The sequence below is a fragment of the Vombatus ursinus genome, unplaced genomic scaffold (assembly GCF_900497805.2).
Source record: "Vombatus ursinus unplaced genomic scaffold, bare-nosed wombat genome assembly UNPS02006874.1, whole genome shotgun sequence".
Classification (NCBI taxonomy): Eukaryota; Metazoa; Chordata; class Mammalia; order Diprotodontia; family Vombatidae; genus Vombatus; species Vombatus ursinus.
Window position 1 is genome coordinate 10828997 of NW_020946652.1, and position 14144 is coordinate 10843140.

At 43.8% G+C, this 14144-nt stretch overlaps 1 protein-coding gene across 1 annotated transcript in view; it reads right to left on the reverse strand.

Annotated features, from left to right (window-relative positions):
• Positions 1 to 128, reverse strand: part of SLC25A13 (solute carrier family 25 member 13) — an 84720-nt gene extending 84592 nt beyond the window's left edge. The window contains exon 1 of the mRNA XM_027848855.1: positions 52 to 128. Within this exon, the coding sequence (XP_027704656.1) occupies positions 52 to 66 (15 nt within the window). The 5' untranslated portion in view covers positions 67 to 128. The remainder of the gene's footprint in view (positions 1 to 51) is intronic.
• Positions 129 to 14144: the final 14016 nt, after the last annotated feature.

A 14144-nucleotide genomic window follows, 5' to 3' on the forward strand; every position in this document is an offset into this window, starting at 1 on the left:
CCCACGCGGGCCCCCGGACCCCCACGCGGGCCCCCGGACCCCCACGCTCACCTTAGCGGCCGCCATGCTCCGCGAGGATGCGCTGTGGGAGGCGCCGGGCGCGTTCTCGGCAGCGGGGGATGCGCGCGCACTGCCGCCCCGCGGCACCGGGGGTCACGTGCCCGGCCGGGGCGGGGCCGGCCGGCCGGGGCTAGCGCTCATTGGCTGCACCCACAGGCGCGTGACCCGCCGCTCTCCGGTTCGGGGTGGTGCCGGGCACGTGACGTAAAGGGGGCGGAGAGTCTCTGCGCACGTGCCGCCTGAGGGGCGGGGCGGGAAACGAGGGCTCTGACCCATGAGCTGTGAGGCCCCTCCCCCTTTCCTCAGTTTCCCCTCTGAGAAATGGGGAGGGCGGTGGGCTGTGAGGCCCCTCCCCCTTTCCTCAGTTTCCCCTCAGAAATGGGGCCCGAGGTCGCCCCCATCTGCCCATCCCCCTCTCCCCTGGACCACGCGTGTCCGTGCCCTGGGGAGGGGCTGCGTCCTCTCAGGGAGACAGAGCGGAGACCTGGGGGCTCCTGACGCTGACTGGGCCCCCCCCTTTCAGGGTCTGGGCGCGGCTGCGGGGGGGGGGCGGGGAATGGATTATAGGGGGTCCCCGCCCCCCCCCCCCACTCCAGCACACGTGTCCCGAGCCCCCTGCAGAGCATCTGGGGGGGGGGGTTCCCACATCCATCCCCAGGCTCTCTCCTGAGCCCCAGCCTCACGTCGGGCATCCCAGAGCGGGTGGGAGCTCATCCCGCCCCCCAAACCCCGTGTCGTGGGGGTACCGCCCTGCCAGTCCCTGTGCCCCTCCTCCATTCATCTGCTGCCAGCCACGTGGTGTGGCTCCTCTGACCCCCGAGACCACCCCGATGGCTCCCTCCTCACCTCCGCCTCTAAGGTTTTGGGGCCGGACTGGGACCCCACCCCCTGCCCCCAGGTTCCAGAAGCCCCCCCCATGAGGCCTTTCCTGTCCCCCCAGGTTCTGGGCCCCCCCGCCCGTAGGAGGCGTTTCCTGCCCCCCATTCCCCCCAGTTCACCATCTCTCCCTTGTGTCCTTAGCACTTGTACATCCTTCCCATTTAGGAGCCCCTTGAAAGCAGGGGCCTCGCACTCACCACCCCCCTCCCCACAGCCACCATTTAAGGAACACTCCATGGATACACTGCCTCCCTGCGCCTCAGTGCCCTATCAGCTAGATTTAATAAAAATGATTAGGTCAGCTTGAGGTCATCATCCTCATCTGAGGGAGCAAGGCAGAGCCCTAGCATCCAGCCATCCTGGCCCTCCAGGTGCAGGGGTGGGGAGGCCAGAGGTGAGGGTCAGGTTTTGTGCGCTCTGAAGAAACGGGCTGCCCTAGGGCAGGTCTGCCCTGATGGCAACAGCATGACTGCTTGGGAAAGACAGAAAACAGCTCCTCCGGCCTGCCTAGACCCATTTCTCCCTGCCTGGTGGTGGACCCCATGGAGGATATTGTATTCGGTTGGGGGCACCCCAGGTTTTCTAGACGAGCTGGAGGGTGTCGAAAGGAGGGCCTTGAATCAGGTCAAGGGCCACAGGAGGGATGCCACAGCTTTGGGATCAAGCTGGTTCCATTTCATTCTAAGGAAGAGCAAGGCACAGCGGGTAGAAATTACAAAAAGGCTAGGAACCATTCCCTCACATGAGAGCTGGCCCAAAGTGGAAACGTTCGGCCGGGTGGCTGGGGGTGCTGGGTTCCCCTTTCCTGAGGTGTTCAGGGAAGGGCTGGAAGAAATCAGATAAGTCCCGAGGGGACGTTTGTTTGGTTAAATTGTGGATTGAGGCTGCTGAGGTCCCTTGAGACTCAGATTCTCACCCCGATCCAGGAGAAGGGCAGGTCTGCCTAGGGGGAAGCAGGAAGCTCCTTCCAAGGCCAAAAGATTGGAAGTCATGAGACCCAACGGACCCTGGCGGCTACTCTGAACTTGGAACAGCCGACCCAAGGGGCCGCCACTCAGCCTTCTTGGCGGTGAGTTACTTCCTGTGGATGAAAGGGGCATCATCCATGCTGACCCTCCTCAAAGGTGGGCTAGGAAGAGGAGCTGGCCACAACCAGATGATGAGAGTATGTGTTTGTACAGCACTTTACACTTTCCAAGGCACTTTACAAATACCAAGTTGCTGGATCCTCACGACAGCCTTGGGAGGTAGGTGGGTGACTTGCCCAGGGCCACATGGGTCATGTCACAGGGTCAAGGGCACACAAAGGCAAGGACCGTCTCATTTTTTGTACCACCCCTTTCACCCCTCGACCAGATAGGTTGTGGACCCCACTGGCGTCCAGGTGCTCCTTGCTCCGGCTACTTCCTCCTTTTCCAGGAACCCTGAGTCCTGCGCAGCTTGACAGACCTCTTGCCCAAGAGTTCCACCACAAGCCTTCCTTCTGTCTCCCCAGGGCTCTCCCCGAGGGCCCAATGCTTCTCCATTCTTTCCTCCATGCTTCTCCTACCAGTCTTCGGAGACTTTGGGTTTCCTCCTCACAGCCGAAGGTGGGGAATAGGGGATGGCCACGTCATTGCTCTACTCCTTAATCCCACTGATTTGTGCATCGTTTTAACCACTCCGTGGCCCTCACCATCTTGTGAAGTTCTGCTCTTTCCCATCCAGAATCTTAGATTTCCTTTTGGGACAACAGCCTCCTACCTCCCCCATTTTTTTCAATCATACTAACCCTGCATTTTGGGGCAGCTCGGTAGCTTGGTGGAGAGAGTGCCAGGCCCGGAATCAGGAGGGCTCATTTTCCTGAGTCCAAATTCAGCCTCAGACACTTCCTAGCTGTGGGACCCTGGGCAAGTCACTTCACCCTGTTTGCCTCAGTTTCTTCATCTGTCACATGAGCAGGAGAAGGACACAACAAAGTACTCCAGGATCTCTGCCAAAAACCTCAGATGTGCCAAGGAGAATCAGACAAGTCTGAGTAATCACCTTGCGTTTTGTACAAGTGCCTATGCTGCCCTCTCTGGACTCCCTTCCTCCTTGGCCCGCAATAGACATCCTCCCTCTGCCTCACCCATCTCCAGGGCCCCCACACTGCAGAGAATGCTCACGCCCAGGCCAGGCAGATGGAGGTCTAGCCTCGAGCCCAGTGCCAGCCTGGTACATTGGACACTGACTGTGGAAGGCAGTCACTTCACCTCTCTGGGCCTCAGTTTCCTCATAAGGAAAGTGGGGTTGCAGCTCCATGTGGTGCATAACTTGGAGGGCTGTTGTAAGGTTCCAACGACCATTTGTAGGTAAATGTTGGCTTCTGTCAGAGCAGAGTGTCTCCCCCAAAGCCTGGAGTGATTGTTTGGACACACTACGCCTTACATTGTTGCTAGTTTGATAATCAGTCTCTTCCATTACCATTTCCTTTTGCAAATGAAAAGCCCAGGCTAATAAGAGCCGTGAAGCGATGGAGAGAAAGGGACCCCACGCAGGCGAGATGAACCTTAACGGTCATGCTGAAAAATGGGACTGAGCACAGCAGGAAGCCTCCAGGAGAGGATGCAGGGGGTGAAGAAAAGCCCCAAGTACCCTGATGTCTTAACAGTTTTCAAAAGGAAAACATTTTGGTTAACCCTTTTTTGTACTTGGGAAGGAAAGAAGTCAGGCAGAGGAAATGACACATTTAGACGAGGAATGATTAAAGGAAAAAGAAGAAAACAAACAAAACTGGTATTGATGCAGTTCTTGAGAAGGGACTCCACAGGAATGAGCTCACGTTGTCACGGCCAAGTGGTCTCGTCTCTGGCAAATACCCGATATGAGAAGTCCTCACTGTATACACAGAAGAGAAGTTGTCTATTCGTTTTACAGATAGATTCCTTAAGGTCCCCATTAAAGCCCGATTCTCTCATTCATTTACCTTGGAATTTTATTTGCAAAGATTCATTATTTTTACAACTTTGTTAGCCAAGTAAAGTATTGCTGTCGCTTGAGACATGAGTGTGAACTTCACCGTAGATAAGGCCCCCTCCAGGTAGGTTTGTGACCAGTGAAAATCATCCCAAATGGAGCAGAGGCCCTCAGTTCAGGGTCAGTGTTGAGAAGGAACATCCCCAAAGTCCATGCACAAACTCTGAAATGCTTCCTGCATGCCAGGCATTGCCCTGGGCTCTGGAGTTACAAAGACAAAAGGTGACAGTTCCTTGCCCTCAAGGAACTTCCATTCTATTGGGAGGTGGAGGAGAACCTCACAATGTACATGCAAAGTTGTTTTGATAGGGAGCAGTGGGGACATCCAAGAAGACTTCCTGTAGGAGGTGGTCTTCAAGCTGAGCTTTGACAGAAGCTAGGGATTGTCTGAGGCAGAGGATGAAGAGGAAACATTCCACTTGTGGGGGACACCCAGGAGAAAGACAGGTAAGATGGCATGGGGTGAGGAGGAGCCAGAGGGTCAGCCTAGTGTATGTGGTGAACTAGAAAGGGAGGCTTCAGGCTGTGAAGGGTTTAAGTTGTAGGGCGGAGGAGTCTGTGTTGGATCTGAGCAGGGCTGGGGGGGCCAGGCCTGTGCTTTAGGGAAATCGCTGGCACTTCTGTGGAAGGTGGAAGAGACTTGGGGCAGGAAGAACAATTAAGAGGCAAGAGGTGATGAGGTCGAGAACCCAGGGGGCCGACGAGAGAGAGCTCGTGGAACTAGACTTGGGAAGACTGGGCAGCTGATTGACTGGGAGGAGGAAGGGGGAAAGAGTCAAGGATGATGTGAAGGTTTGTGAATGAGGGTGACCAGAAAGATGGTGGAGCTCTCTCTGGACAACGGGGAAGTGGTGGAGGCCAAGAGAGAATGAGTTCAGCTTTGTCTCCAGGATGCACAGCCCCCAGTTTGGGATGTGGGGCCTGAAGGACTCCCCGCCGGTACAACCTGCCACACTGGTGGGGGAGCTGTGGATTGACGCAGCCATTCTGGAAGCCACTCCACTGCGCCCGCCCTGGAAGTCAACATCTGCCGACTTAGCTAACTGCCAGGCCTGCGAAGATCCAGAAAGTAGATGGATGTGCAAAGACGTTTTCTGCAGCACTTTTGGTTCTTAGCAAAGAGCTGGAAAGGGGGTGCCCATCAATGAGAAATGGCCGCACAAATTATGGCATGCGGATGTCGTGGAATGTGATTGTGCCCCAAGAAACGATTGATTCGGAGAACCTGGGAAGCCTTGTAGGAAGTGATTTCAAGGGAAGTGAGCAGAAATGAGAAGATGATTGACACGGTGACCACAGCTAGGTTGGTGTTCATCCTTCATTTTCCAGCAGGACCAATGACGTCCCAGGTGATGTCCTGACTTGCTGGAGAATTGGACTGAAGTGAGGCAGAGTTGCACAAAGTCATCAGTCTCACTCTGTCTTCCAGATCCATCAAAGTCTGGTGGCAGGACAAAAACCAAGGTAACTGCTGATGGCCTGGGATGCATGGGGTGACCTGGCATCTTTGATTCCTGACCAAGCTCTAAGGGCACCACAACACCTGCCTCAGCTGCTTTCATGGCCATTGGAACAAATTGTTCTTATCTGCCCATTACAGAGAAGGGAGAAAGGGGAGCCATCACATGCATGGGGTAGACATCCCCCGAACTCACCAATAGGTTTGAGACTGTTGGTTACCCTCAACCTGGTTTAGCCCATCTGCCAAAACAGTTTCCTGGGGTGTGGTTGCTGGCCTGCGATAGCTTCTTGGACCCACAGGTGAGAGTAGATACCAAAAGAAAAAGGGCTCAGCAGCCCTCACTCCAGAGGTGCCAGTCATCCCTGAATACCCCAATGACCACAATAAGGTTCAGGGAGACAACCATGGAAGGCCTCAGAACTCTGATCAGTGCAATGGCCAGTCCCATCTTCAGAAAAGTGCGGGTGAAATGAGCTGAAGAGAGGTGCTGGGTGAGAAGTGAGGACAGATTTGCTTTGTTTAACTGTGCTCATTTGTTATTAGGCGGGACCACCCTGACAGCAGGGAGTTGCAGGTAATGATAATGATGCAAGATGGGCCCTAAGGAAACATCGCCAAACACGCCAGAGCAGCAGAAGGCAGTTCAGAAGAGGAAACTGCCAACCACTGCAGTTCTGTTAAGACTGTGTTGTTTAATACACTTTTGCAAAAGTGTGTAACATGTTCACAGTTTGTTTTATACATAATATTTTCCATTCTTTGTATATTGGTAAGTTTGTAATAAAAATGAAAGTTATTTTTAAAAGAGTAGAGTATCCATGAGTGGGCTTGTACTGTCTTCAAGAACAGTTGGTCTGTGAAATAATGTTCTAATCCTTTCCTGGAGGAAGGCAAAATTGGGAACCTACTGCCCCTGAAAATGATGCCTAGGAGTCTGGCATCAGGAGAGCTTTCCTGGGCTTTGTCCAGGAGGTCACTCCTCTCTATACAGGCCTCTCTTGAGTCAGCTAGTGGTATGAGAGATTTTCCTATGATGCGAATAAATGGAGAAGTTCAAAAGGTCCAGATTGTGGTCGAGATACACTTTCTCATGGTACTCTTGGTCATACCTCAGTCCCTTCACAAATTTGCTTGGGGAAAGTTTTCACTGAAAGAGTAGGTAGATGAAGGAAGGCAACAAATTAGGAAGGCTTATAATTGTGTGCTGATTTGATAGACGCCATTTCTATATAGAATCACAGAATCTCAGGGTGACAAGGGACCTCTGAAGCCGTCTGGTTTAACACATGACTGGCCTTTAATCCTTTTCACAAAATTCCCAACAATTCCTACTTACCCAGCTCCAGTGAGAGAAGCCTAGTAACTCCTGAAGCCACAGTCCATTTCTGAGCAGTCATAGTGGTTAGAAAGTTTAGGGGTTTTGTTATTGTTGTTATTGGTGGTTATTCCCAGAGAGAGGCTGGGAAGGGTGGTGGAGCAAGAGGAAACAGTCCATCCCAGCTTTTTCTGACATGTACAAGATCAAGGAAAGGCACCAGATCAAATGGTCATCAAGGAAAAACCACACTCCCTCATCTTTCTGGCCCAGGTCAGCATAAGGAGATAGACAGAGGCCTGGACCTTGGGAAGGGGTCACTTACTAAGTGTTGACGGTGCTAAGGCACCATGCTAAGCACTAGGAAGGCCTGGGCAGACCCTTCTGTCTATGTGCCGGTGCACGGTGCACAGAGAAGGCATGCCAAGTAAGCCCTCCACCCCGTGGCTTCGACCCCAGGGCAGGATCTGACTTTCATCGTAGATCCAGGCTGGACCCTGCGGCTCAGAGTTCAGGGGAGGGAGCTGAGTTGCATTGCTCTTGATGTGTGGAGCCTCTTAGCTAGCTACGAAGCTCAGGTCAGGAAGGGGGGCAGGAGCCAGACTTCTCCTCGGATCCTACCATGTAAGACATAGTAAGTTTGCCATCTCCTCGCCTGAGCCACCCCTGAAATGCTTGGAGAGCATAGCACTCAGTACCTGGAGAAAGGAAATGCAGGATCCCAGAGAATACAGACTAGGAGCATGCAAAGCCCCAACATTCTCTCCAAAAGTAGACAGAATCTGACCTTGACAAACAGTCCCAATTCAGTAAGAGTGTGAGAAAAAGATACTGATGATAAAGGGCTTTGGAGAGCTAGGGATGTCCAAGACACAAACCCGTGAAGAGAGAGTAACTCTACAGCTACAAGCAAAGTCTCAAACACACCTCAGCTTCCACAAGTCAATTAGCAGCGAGTTTTTTAAAAGCTGAAAATTATATAAATGAAATTCAAGCTTTACAGGGGGAAAAATGGAAAAGAAACCAGAGTTTTTCGGGAAGACTTTGACGGAGAATTAATGACTTAGTACAAGAGGTAGACACCGTTGCCCAAGAAGACCAAACGGAAATAAATGACTCCACGAGATAATGAGAAATATTAAAACCGAGCCAAAAGACTGAAAAAATGGAAGAAAGTAAAATATATCACAACAACTGACTTAGAAAACATATCCAAAAGAAACAACTTAAGCATCATTGGACGACCTGTAAACTATGGCCAAAAAAAAAAAAAAAAAAAAGACCTAGACATCACTTTGTGAATCATGAAAGAAAACAGCCCAGATCTCTTAGAACCAAAAGAAAAAGTGAAATAGAAGAATCCATCATAAACCTGCTAAAAGAAACCCCAAAATGAAAACTCCCAAGAACGTCATTGCTAAAATACTGACTTTCCAGGGCAAAATAAAAAAAAATACTGCCAACAGCCAGAACAAAAGAATTTGAGGACCAAGGAGGCACAGTTAGGGTCATATAAGTCTTGGCAGCAACCCCATGGATGTGTGTATGTATATGTGTGTCTATGTACATGTGTTTGTTTTGAGACTGGGTCTCCTCCAATTCTGACTCTACCCTTAATTCAGAGCTGGAAATGCACTAGCCACTCATGCACCTGATCCTAATACTGGTCAGCATGGAAGCCTTAAACTGCTCTGCTTTTCTGACTCGGGCAGCCTCATGATCCTTACTCACAGGGGCCATATTGGTGCCAGACTTCATGAGGACCCATGACTGGCTTTGGCCTTTCTCTAGCCCAGAATTCCCAAATTCAAGGACCCAGTAGCCTCTGCTTCCAGTACTTTTTAAATTTTTTTTTAATGTTTAATGTCTTTTATTTTTAATTTATGGAATAAAATAAGCATTTCTATAACAGTATAATTAAAAAAGATGATTGCACATGAGACTGCAAATCTATTATGTACAACTTGCTATTCCTTTAAAATATTTAATAAAGTTATCTAAATTTCTTTTTGTCTTTTTGTTTCTTTCTCCTCCCTGCCCTAGAGATGGTACCATTAGACACAAATGTGTGTGTGTGTATATATATATACACATATAAAATTCTATACATACTTCTGTTTATCAGTTCTTTCTTGGATGCAGATAGTATCTTCTTCATATGTCCTTTGTAGTTAATTTAGATATAAATAATAGTCAAAATGATTTATTCACTCTAGATTGTTCTTTAAACAATATTGCTGTTACTGTATTCAATGTTTTCTTGGTTCTGCTCATTTCACTCTTCATTATTTCTTGCAAGTCTATCCATATTTTTCTAAGATCATCAAGCTTATCATTTCTTATGGCACAGTGGTATTCCATCACAATCATATGCTACAACTTGTTCAGTCATTCCTCAATTGACAAGCATCCCCATAATTTCCAGTTGTTTACCACCACAAAGAAAGCTGCTATAAATATTTTAGAACATATAGGTTCTTTTCCTTTTTCCCTAATTACCTTTGGAAATAAACCTAGTAGGGGTATTGCTGGGTCAAAGGGTATAGGAAGTTTAATAGCTCTTTGGGCATAATTTCAGATCACTCTCCAAAATGATTGGATCAGTTCATAATTCCACCAACAATGAATGCGTCCCAATTTTTCTACATGCCCTCCTTTACTTCAGTTAATTTATTACTTTCACCTTCAATCATTTTAGCCAATCTGATGGGTATAAGATAATATCACAAGGTTGTTTTTTTATTTTTTTATTAATTTATTTTGATTTATCAATAATCACTTCCATACGCTTTTGAATTTAAAATTTTTCTCCTCCTTCCTCCCCACCACCCTCCCCAAGACGGCACACAATCTGATATAGGCTATACATTTACATTCATATTAAACATATTTTCACATTGGTGATATTGTAAGTAAAAATTAAAACCAATAGGAGCAACCATCAGAAAGAGGAAACAAAACTCAACAGAAGAGAAAAAAAATAGCAATTCAACTTCCATAGTTCTTTCTTTGGATGTGGATAACATTTTCCATCACAAGGCCTCTGGAGATGTCTTAGATTCTTGTATTGCCGGGAAGGGTTAAGTTTATCAATATTAGTCATCACACAAAGTGACTGTTACTGTGTACAACGTTCTCTTGGTTCTGCTTACTTCACTCAGCATCAGACCATGCAAGTCTTTCCAGGTTTTTCTGAAGTCAGCCTGTTCATCATTTCTTATAGCACAATAGTATTCCATCATATTCATATACCACAACTTGCTCAACCGTTCCCCAATTGATGAGCATCCTCTCGATTTCCAATTCTTTGCCACCACAAAAAGAGCTGCTATGAATATTTTTGTACATGTAGGTCCTTTTCCTGTTTGTGTGATCTCTTTGGGATACAGCTCCAGAAGTGCTATTGCTGGGTCAAAGGGTATGCACATTTTTATAGCCCTTTGGGCATAGTTCCAAATTGCTCTCCAGAATGGTTGGATCATTTCACAACTCCACCACCAATGCATTAGTGTTCCAATTTTCCCACATCTTCTGCAACTTTTATCATTTTCCTGTTTTGTCATGTTGGCCAATCTGATAGGTGTGCTGTGGTACCTCAGAGTTGTTTTGATTTGCATTTCTCTAATCAATAGTGATTTAGAGCATTTTTTCACATGACTATAAATTGTTTGAATTTTTTCATTGGAAAACTGCCTATTCATGTCCTTTGACCATTTATCAATTGGGGAATGACTCATTCTTATAGATTTGACAAAGTTCTTTATATATTTGAGATATGAGACCTTTAACTGAGAAACTGTCTACATTTCCCTAATTTTCTGCTTTCCTTCTGATTTTGGCTACATTTGTTTTATTTGTACAAAACCTTTTCAATGTAATGTAATCAAAATTATCTATTTTACATTGTACTGTGCTCTGTATCTCTTGTTTATTCATAAATTATTCACGTGTCTATAAGTCTGATAAATAATATGTTCCATGTTCAAATTTTCTTGTAATTTCTCTCTTTATATCTAGTTCATGTATCCATTTTGACCTTGGCAAATGGTCTAAGATATTGGTCTGTGTCCAATTTGTGCCAGACTGCTTTCTGGTTTTCCCAACAATTTTTTTTTTTACCAAATAATGAATTCTTATTCCAAAATCTCAAGTCTTTATATTTGTTAAATACAAGATTACTGTATTTATTTGCTGCTGTTAATTGCATGTTTATGGGGCAGCTAGGTGGTGCAGTGGATAGAGCACCGGCCCTGGATTCGGGAAGACTTGAGTTCAAATCCGGCCTCAAACATATAACACTAACTAGCTGTGTGAGCCTGGGCAAGTCACTTAACCCCAATAAATAAAATTGAATGTTTATTCTGTTCCATTGATCTACCTTTCTATTTCTCAGCTAGTACCAGATAGTTTTGGTAATTACTGCCTTAAAATACAGTTTAAGATCTGTTACTGCTAAACTTCCTTCCTTTGCTTCCCCCTGTTATTTCCTTTGATATTCTTGACTTTTTGTTCTACCAAATGAATTTTGTTATTCTTTTGTCTAATTTGGTTAAATAAAAAAGGATCATTTAATTGGGATGGCATTGAATATATAAATTAGTTTAGGTAAAATTGTCATTTTATTATAATGTCCCTGCCTACCCATGAACAATTAATGTTTCTTCAATTATTTAAATTTGATTTTATTTGTATAAAAAGATTTTTATAATTTTGTTTATATAATTCCTGGGTTTGTTTTGGCAGGTGTATTTCCAGGTATTTTATGCTGTCTAAGGTTATTTTAAATGAGATAACTCTTACTATTTCTTCTTGCAGTATTCTGTTTGTGATATGTAGGAATGCTGATGATTTATGTGGATTTGCTTCATGTCCTGCTACTTTGTAAAATTGTTTCAACTAACTTTTTTGTAGAGTCTTTGGGATTTTCCAAGTGTATCATCATATCATCTGCAAGAAGAGAGAGTTTTATTACCTCATTCCATATTCTGATTTGTGCTATTTCTTTTTCTTTTCTTATTACTATTGCTAGGATTTCCAATACAATATTGAATAATATTAGTGACAGTGGACATACTTGTTTCACACCTGCTGTTGCTGGGAAGGCTTCTAGCTTATCCCCATTACAAATAATTCTTGCTGATGGTTTAGATAATTTTTTTATCAATTTATGAAAAAATCCATGTATTCCTATATTTTCAAGTGTTTTTAATAGGAATGAGTGTTGTACTTTTATCAAAAAGTGTTTTCTGTATCTATTGATATAATCATGATTTTTTAAACTTTATTATTGATATAATTAATTATGTTAATAGTTTTCCTTATGTTAAACCACCTACGCATTCCTGATATAAATTCCACTTGGCCATAATGTATAATCTTTGTAATATATTGTTATAATCTTTTAGCTAGTATTTTATTTAGGATTTTTGCAACCATATTCATTAATGAAACTGGTCTATAATTTGCCTTATCTGTTTTTATTCTTCCTGGTTTAGGTATTAGTATTATATTTGTATCTTAAAAGGAGTATAATAGGATCTGTTTTTTCCCTGTTATTCTAGATAATTTATTTAATATTGGAATTAGTTGTTCTTCAAATGTTTGATCAAATTCACTTGTAAATCCATCTGATCCTGGTGCTTTTTTCTTAGGCAACTCATTTATGGCCTGTTCAATTTCTTTTTCTAAATGAGTTCTATTTAGATATTCTATTTCCTCTTCTGCTAATCTAGGTAATTATATTTTTGTAAATATTCTTCCACTATTTTACTTAAATTGTTAAATTTATTGGCATATAATTGGTCAAAATGATTCCTTATAATTGTTTTAATTTCATCTTCATTAGTGGTGTATTCAACTTTTTCATTTTTAATATCAGTGATTTGGTTTTCTTCTCTTTTTTAAAATTCAAATTAATCAATGGTTTATCTGTTTTATTTCTTTTTTCATTAAACCAACTCCTAGTTTTATTTATTAACTCAATAGTCTTTTTATACTCAATTTTATTTATCTCACCTTTAATTTTTAGGATTTCCAATTCAGTGTTTAGTTGAGAATTTTTAGTTTGTTCTTTTTCATTTTTTTTAATTGCGTACCCAATGCATTGGTCTGCTCTTTCTCTATTTTATTGATATAAGCATTTAGAGATATAAATTTTCCTTTGATCGCTGCTTTTACTGTATGTATCCCATAGGTTTTGATATGTTGTTTCATTATTGTCATTCTCTTCAATAAAATTATTGATTGTTTCTATGATTTGTTTTTTAAGATTAGGTTGTTTATGCTCCAATTCATTTTTAATCTATATTTCCATGGTCCTTTATTAAATATAATTTTTATTGCATTGTAATATAAAAAGACTACCTTTAATATTTTTGCTTTTAGCTATAAAATTTTTGTCCTAATATATGGCCAATCTTCATAAAAATACCATGAACCTCTGAGAAAATGGTGTATTCCTTTGTGTTTCCATTCAGTTCTTTCCAGATATCTATCATATTTAGTTTATCTAAAATTCTTTTCACATCCTTTACTTCTTTCTTATTTTTTTTTTGTTTAGATTTATCTGGTTCTGAGGGGGGGAGATTAAAGTCCCCCACTATTATATTATTACTATCTATCTCCACCTGTAATTCATTTAACTTTTCTTTTAAAAATTTAGACGCTATAGTATTTGTTGCATATAGGTTCAGTATTGATATTGCTTCATTGTCTATGGTACCTTTTATCAAAATGTAGTTACTCTGTTTATCTCTTTAAATTAAATCTATTTAAGCCAGAACTTTGTCTGAGGTCATAATTGCTACTCCTGTCTTTTTTTTTTTGCATCAACTGAAGCATAATAAATTCTACTCCAATCCTCCATTTTAGCTCCGTGTATATCTCTCATTCTTAAATGTGTTTCTTGTTTCCAACAACATATTGTTGGATTCTGATTTTTAATCTATTCTGCTTCCATTTTATAGGTGAGTTCATCCCATTCACATTCAAGTTATAATTTCTATTTGTGAATTTCCCTCCATCTTATTTTTACTCACTGTTCTTGGCCTCTCTTTTTACCCAATCCCTGTTACCGTATCTTTTCCCCTCAACATCCTATTCCTTATTCTACTCACCCCTCTAAGGGTCTCTCCTTACAGTCTCCCCTCATCCTCCTAAATCTTAATCTACACTCCCTTCTAAAAATCCTTCCCCACCCTATCCCCCAGTTCTCTCACCTCTCTCCCAGACTTCTATTCCCCTCCAGATGTGCGTGCGCATCGTTTCCTCTTCGACTCTGATCCAATGATGCAGCCCCCTCCTTCCCCACTGTTTCTTCTGTATCAACTCTTCCTTTCATGCCCCATTTTATGAGATAATTGTTCCTTTGTCCCTCTAGAATCATCCCATACACAACTCAGTCTCAACTTTTCTTTCAAACTATCCTAGTAA